Below are 7,404 nucleotides of genomic sequence, written 5' to 3'. Positions count from 1 at the left end.
TAAGGGGGCAGGATCCCTGTTTGGCGTACGGGAGATGAAACGGGTAGTACATCTGCAGCACGTGACCGCGGAGTTCATGTCCGGCGGTGGGTTTTTGTTCGCTTGTAGTGTTTATGTGCAAGCGCTTTATAGGAAAATGCAGTAGGGGACCACGGCAGCATACTGGGGCCCTGTGTGGCATGCAGAAGGTGGTCAATACCTGAGCCCTTTGCCTAAAAACTTTCAGCCAGTACAGTCGGGTCCCTGGCGCTGTGCAGCTCGCGGCTTACCTGGCATGCTCACCTGCCTCGGCTGTAAGCGAGCAGGGTTCCTTTTCCCTGGGCAGAGTCCCAGGAACACCGGCACTAGGTTGGCTCAGCTGGTGACGCCACACAGAATTGCCGGGCTCTCTTCCAGTTGCTTCTTACTTTCATTTCTTCAGCGAAAGCGATGTTGTGTGCCCGGAGCCATCCTTGCCTTCCACACGCCAACTTAAGACGGGCCTGTTTTAGCTCCATCGCAGTACTTTGGAATACTTCATCAAGGGTTTTGTCCCGACGCGCGCGGTAAAGCAGGCTGCAATTGCAGCGCCTCGTCCCGTGGGGGCGCTGCCATTCCCCTGCTGAGAGTGACCCTGTTACACTGCCTTCGGCCTCACCGGCGCCGTGGGGGGGCCGCTTGTCCCTGACAGGGACATGTCTGTACGCGTGAGCCAGCGTCCTCTCCGGGAAGAGGGCCTGCTCCGTACACACCTCTGCTTTATTTAGAGATGAAACGATAACTCCCAGCTGCATTGCAGAGGTGGTCAGCCTGCTGCTGCTGAGCTCAGAGTGCTTTCAGTCTGCCTGGCTTTGCTGATTTGACACTGCTTCTGTCCTAGGTACAACTCCAAAAGGAGGCACTGGAGAAGGACCAAACTGGGCTTGTAAGAGAGACTGTCTGCTGGGAACTCTAATAACACTTGTCTTTCTGCGTCAGACTGATACACCCCACGCGCTGTTCGGCAGCCACGAGGGATTCCTTCTGTAGCACTGGACCACAGCCCCACACGTTCTCTCTGTTTGGGTGGGTTTTAAGCTAGTCTGAGATATTGATGTTAGTTGTGGAGATCTTGAGGTAATTTGTATCTGAAACATGAAGACTGTGTTCTATTAGTGTTCTTTCTTTCAAGCATCATCGTGACTATTGACAGTGTACAGGCTTACTAATAAATAAGGACCTAAATGACTTGGTTTAAGTTATTTTGTGTATATTTGGTGGGATAATAACAAAGAATAAAAAATAACACTGCCATGAATATAATAGTGTGAGAAGCCTTGTCAGCTCTTCTCAGAGCGGGCTGTGGCTTTTCACTTACTGTCAACCTTTGAGAGCAAAGTGTACCAGTTTTTTAAAGAAAGTCCCAACTGATTTCTATTTAGAAGAGTTGGTGGGATAATAACAAAGAATAAAAAATAACACTGCCATGAATATAATAGTGTGAGAAGCCAGAAAGTCCCAACTTATTTCTATTTAGAAGAGTTAATGTGAAGAAAATCTTTCATTAGACAAACTGAAATATTAAAAAAAAAAGTTTTAGGGGCAGGTTTGAAAAAAGCAGACTTGACTTGATGGTCCATAGGCTATGATGCCTACAGAATCTCTGGAGTGTCAGGCTCAAAGCAAAGCACACTGAAAATGCTCCTCTGGGGTAAGGTTTGAGGTGTGGGGGGCGAGGGGCACCCACACTTAACAAAACCTGCGAAGCCAAATCCATCTCCAGTCACTGCCACTCGTGCATCAAGCTCACGTGCAGGATGCACATATGTCCCCTGAGGCTGGCTCCTGTCACAGCTGCAGAGCCCCCACCCAACACTCTTCCACGTGGCCCTTCTGAACTTCCAGGTCCTGCTGGCCAGTCAGGTAACATTTTTAGGTTACAGGAAGACCATGTCTGAGCTGCAAGTGCTGAGCAGTGCAAATGGTGGCACAGTGACACTGGATGGATGCTGAAAAGTCACTTGCCCAGACGTACTGTAAAAATATCCAGGGAACGAGAGCACAGAGCTGGGACTAACTGGTGGTACTTGGGTACCAAGACTACCTGTCCTGCCCCCGAGCTGCCCCGGCCCCCAGCCTGTGCCAGCCGAGGCAGCTCCTGGTGAGCCCCGTGCCTGCTCTCGGCCAAGGGCAGGTGGCAGCTGCTGAGCCCTGTGCCCGCAGCAGCAGGAGCTGCTCCCAGGCAGGACCCAGGGCGGCGCAGCCCTCACAGCCTGGGCTTGGGTCCTGCCTGGAGAGGGTGCAGTGGAATAAGAGGGTGAAAGGAAGTTTTGCTTGGGAGGTAGGGAAGGGAAGACTACAGCAAGGACGGTGGATAGCTTTATCTCCTCTGAAGTACAGTACTACAGATTCCTGTAGGCCATGCTGTCTGCACATGCCCTAGAATATGCAATAACCTGAGTTGTGTTTGCAGCTCTGTTGGCTTGACCAAGTTGGTCTTGATGCCAGCCACAGGTGCAGCTTACTTTACCCTTCTGCTGAGAATGTTTTAGTAACTCAAGATGCTGCTCAAAGGAAGAGTTGGCAGCAGAGAGAGGAAAGAAGGGATTAAACTGCTTGAGTAGTGGGCACTGCAGCTCCCCGACACTGGCACTCTGCACAGGTGCCTGTCAAACCAGCAGTTTGCTGCGGGGAGGCGGCTGTGGCTCAGTACCCAGTCCTGTGGGGCTGCTGCTCCTTCCCCTTCTCCAGTGCAGACCTGGGACAGATGCTCTGGCCGGCAGGAGGTACCTGGAGGTGTGAACCTCTTCTCGGATGTGGCTGCGGCAAGCCCATCCTGAGGCTGAGCTCTGGTGCTGTTTTTGGGGTTCAGTCTGCTGGGGTGGCAGGAAGCTGAGGAAGCTTCAGGCTGCCACACCTTCTGTGTTGCTGCTTTTCATGTTGAAAGTAAGATTTATCTCCCTCGTGTTATAATTCATGGCAAATAAAGCTGGGCAGCAGCATATGCCAAGCACATGTAAACACATAAATGCACACAGAGCTTGTGACAGTCCTTCCCAAGGTGTGCTGCAGGTTTCTGTGAGCACAGGAGAGCAAGGACAGGATTTTACCCACTTCAGGACACTTCAGAGGTGTCTTCTAGCTTCTTTTCCTGTCTGGCGAGAGTCTAGTTTTTACTTCATTATCAGGGGGAAGCAGTAAGTCACTGCAACAGGAAAGCAGCAGCAAACAGCATTGCCAGAGGTGTTCCAGCAGAGCCCCGCGTGCTGCAAACACTTTTACCCCAATGCTTTTTAAATCTTCCATGCTGTCCCCTTCGAAGCAGGCATTTAGGAAATGCCAAGACTGCTGAGGATTGGAGATCAGCCATGGAGCCCTGCCTCACCCCATCACCACTGCTGGCAGGCAAAGCTGCTCCCAGAGTTCCTCTTTAATTCTTTCTATGAGGACCTGGCTGAAGAGGAAAAAAGTAATTCTGCGGACTTGAGAACAGAGTTTTCTCCACAGCATTTTGGGAGAGCTTTCCTGAGCAATAGATTGAACTATTTATAAGGTAGTCTCCCTATTACTATCATTACTATGCAATTTTTATTAGATAGAAGTAGCTTCTACCAAGGAACTACTTTGGAAAATAATCCTGTGTATTATTTTGCCCCCTTTGACTGAATCTGGCTTTTCAAATTGGACATTAATGGATAGCACAAAGTAAATTAAAATTGGGTTAAAATCAATCTTGTGCAACCAACACAAATGCCTCTGGGTTTGAATGATTTCTGTTCTTCCTGTGGCAGCTCTGTTTGCCCTCTCCTTCCCTGTGAGAGCTGCAGGGGGAACCGGGGACCTCTGCAGAGCTGGCCTAACACACAATAACTGAGACACCAACAGGAGTGTTAAAGGAAAGAACTAAAAAATAAAAACATATTCTAGTCCATTAATGCTTGTGGACATGCTTTTGTTTTCTGAGTGAGAAGCAAAGTTAGAGCTCATCATGTACTACTGGAGTACTTTTTAAATGTCTCTTTCCACACCAACAGCTGCTCTGCAGGTATGAGAACAAACCACGAGAGGCAGAGCTGGGGTGGCCACTGGCACCGTGCTGGGGGCAAGCACAGTGTGCAGCAGCAGGAAGGGAGCAGCCCTTCAGAGCAGATCCTCAGTTTGCTCTCTGGAGAGGAACCCTTGCAGGGCAGGCAAAGCAGGGGCTGGAGTTGATGAGCATTTGTAAGACCCCCCAAGAGAAGCAGGGCTCTGGTCTTGCTCCTGAAGGGCCTGCCTAATTTACCTGAGAGCAGACTATAGCTTCAAACCCATGACCAAAAGGTGTGGGGGAAAGCTGCCTTTAGGGAGTTTGGTTAGTTGTCAAGGGGAGGCAAGTATCAAAAACCATTCAATCATATTTAAGTGTAACATTTGGTAGTGAAATTTTATTTCCCAATGGAATATTGAAGTCCAGGTTTCCTGGTGGAGCATGACTAAGCTGCAGGTGCAAATGCCAAGGAAACTGCTCCTTCAAGGAAATTCTCACTAATTGCAGTGTTTACTCTGTGACTTGCTCAGAGGAGGTTTTACGAGCGATCCCACACCCCCTCCTGACAGCATGGAGAAAGGGTGATGGAGGACTGACAGGTCAAAAATCTCATCAGATGTGCATCCCCCCGCCTTATCAACAGCACTTTGGTTACCAGAACTGAAGATCACACATGGTTTGGCATCAGTACGTTTCACAGAGTTTACACTGGTGTGGCCAGACTGGTTAGAAGCCAGCCTGCTGTCCCATGGTGGGGATGTGGCCTGGGAAGTTCCAGAAGGAGCTGTGCTGTAGGTATAGTCTTGAATCTATCAAAGCATTACAAGCTGGAGCAGATCAGGCATCACATCCATTCCCAGTGTGTTTTGTATGTCTCCACTGCTGACCTCGGTGATTAAAAAGTTATCCAGACACATCTATGTGTCTACCCAGTCACTGGATCTCTATCTGCTCATCTGGAGGCTGTTCTACCATGTATTGTCCACTGCAGACTGGATTATTCCAGAGTCCAAGCAGCACTTCAGAGCACAAGCTGGATATAAATGAGGTCTGCTCTGTGAAACCCACAGGCTCAAGTTCCCCCAAGGGAGTTACCCATGTGTCTTTCTGCATCAAGATGCAAATTCATCTGCGCAGCCAGGCCAGAGACCATCCAGAGCCACCTCTGCAGACCCACAGAAAGGCAGCTGGGAAGAAACCACAAATTTCCTCTTGAGCGAGGTGTCTGTGCAAGGGCTGCCACCCTGCAATGGGGAACAGAAACTCCCCAGTGCCTCTCTGAGAGCCACTTCTCAAATGGAATTGCTATTTAAGGGAGCAGAAACGGTCACGTGCTGATGAAAAAGAGGAAGGGGCAGTTGTTTTTCAGAAGATATTTTGAAGCAGTCCTAGCCTTTGAGAATGTGCAAAGCAAGTTGAAATCAGCTGGGCAGAGCTCCATTTGGTGAACGAGATGCAAACAGGCGAGCTGAGGCTTTGCCCTTCTAATGCAGTTGCTGGTACATACATGCAGGGTTATGCTGCTGTAGGGACGTTTCTCAAAGAGTGCAATTTTTGAGCATGACCCCAGTAGCAACAACTTTTCCATGGTTTTGAGCAACAAATCTTTCCAGAGCTGCTCCTGGACTGCAGTCCCTGTGGGAGCCACTGCATACCACCTCACAGGGCATCTCTCCTGCCTCCATCCTCAGTGGGGCTGAGCGACCCGGGCTCCCCTGGACGGGGGTCCCCAGGGAAGGGCTGCCAGGGGGGCTTGTCTTGCATTTTGAAAGATTACTCTGAGCCCAGCCTCCTCTGGCAAACCGGGTACTCCAGCTCTTGCTTTACTGAATAACAGCTTTATCTCCCATAAACAAAGAGGAACCCAGTGGAGGCACATGTGGCAGAGATCTGAGGATCCCTCAGGGAGCTGGAAAGTGTCTGTAGTTCAGTGGCACCATCTGCATGTCTGTTCCCACTCTCCCTCCTGGCAGACAAGTGCCCATAAAAAGTGTTTGGGGGGGTTGGTACTGAAGCAATAGTTGCTTCTCCATCATCAGCTCGCTGCCAGGCCTCTGGCACCTCAGAATATCGTTGTGAAATATTTAATTGCATTCTGCCAGTGCCTCCATCCGAGCACCCGAGGCACCGTGACCAGTCCAACCTCACAGCATTGCTGGGAGCCAGGGCAGTGCCAACAGCCTCATTTTGCAGGTGGGAGAACCACGTTACTGAGTTGCTGCATGACCTATCTACAATCACACACGAGGATTTGCCTGCAGCCCAGGACCAACAACCCAAATGTCCACCCCTGGCCCCCATCTGTTACACCACCTCCCGTGGTGCATCTACTCACAGGCACACGGGGTGTCAGAGAAGCAGCTCCCTGACTTGGATGAGATTTCGAGCGTTGTTCCTCACCAAGTTCCCAGCTCCTGCAGGTTCTTCCAGCTGCTGTTTGGCACAGATTTGCAGGCAAATGGGCCGAGGGAGCTTCAGCGCTTTTGGAAGAAAGCAAATGCCTGTCTGAAAAAGGCCTGGAGGGGCAACAGGCTTGAGGAGCGCTGGGCTTTCCCCTCTGCCCCAGAGTCCACACAGTCCTGTCCTACCCTGGTCTCTCTGGATGACTTACAGTTGTTGTTGGTGTTGTGAGAGCACAGCTGGACCAAGTCCTCCTCCAAGGCTCCTGCCAGCTCCTTCAGCTCCCTGGAGGTGTCTGCCCTCAGGTACTGCCAAGCCTTGAGCCCGCTGTGGTCCCTGCAGCTGGTGTCTGCTCCGTAAGCTCCCACCAGCACTTTGATGAGCAGCTCGTGTCCCTGCATCGCAGCCAGGTGCAAGGGGGTGAAGCCACCGCTGGCCGTGGGGATGTTCACATTGACAGGATAGCCCTTCTTCTGAGCATGGGAGATGACCTGGATGAAGTTTTCATAGTGGCCGTGCTTGGCAAGCCAGTGGAGAGCGGTGAAGCCCGTCACAAAGTCTTTCCTGGTCAGCAGGCTGGGATCCAAGTCCAGCAGCCTCACAATGTTGTCCGCATCACCCTGGGCCACTGTCAGCAACCACTCGTGCTCCAGGGGTTCCAGGGCAAGGGACAGCACTTCAGAGCTCTGCTCAGGCTTCTGCTCTTGTTGCAGCCCTGCAGAAAGGCTGCTGCCGTTGGATGTCTTCTGAGCGGTGGCAAACCGCTTGGTGCTGCTGGGCCTGTTGCTCTGCAGGAGGATTTCCTTCAGCTCCTTCCTCCGGCTGCTGCCGGGCCCGAGGGAGAGCCTGCCGGCCGTCCGACCCCAGCTCCCCGGGCGCTGGCTGCTCTGGCTGACGCTCCTGCTGGTGTCCATCTTCTGCAGCGGATGGAAACGCTCCCTGCTCCCCGCGGCGGCCGGCCAGAGGTGAGACCTGCGGGCCAGGCTCCTCACCTGGGGCTGGGCGGCTTCCAGGGAGTC

General features: G+C 51.8%; 1 protein-coding gene across 1 annotated transcript; it reads right to left on the bottom strand.

The window, feature by feature from the left end:
* Positions 1-6,459: 6,459 nt before the first annotated feature.
* LOC103767951 (ankyrin repeat domain-containing protein SOWAHD-like) lies at positions 6,460-7,401 on the bottom strand (the record flags this gene model as incomplete). The annotated part of the gene is made up of 2 exons (XM_008935083.1): positions 6,460-6,780; positions 6,877-7,401. Coding segments are annotated over 2 exons (846 nt in total), but the record flags the coding sequence as incomplete, so codon positions are not given.
* Positions 7,402-7,404: the final 3 nt, after the last annotated feature.

The sequence above is a fragment of the Merops nubicus genome, unplaced genomic scaffold (genome assembly GCF_000691845.1).
Source record: "Merops nubicus isolate BGI_N331 unplaced genomic scaffold, ASM69184v1 scaffold35572, whole genome shotgun sequence".
Taxonomy (NCBI): domain Eukaryota; kingdom Metazoa; phylum Chordata; class Aves; order Coraciiformes; family Meropidae; genus Merops; species Merops nubicus.
Note: the sequence above shows the minus strand (reverse complement) of the source record. Positions and strands in the feature narration are given on the sequence as shown.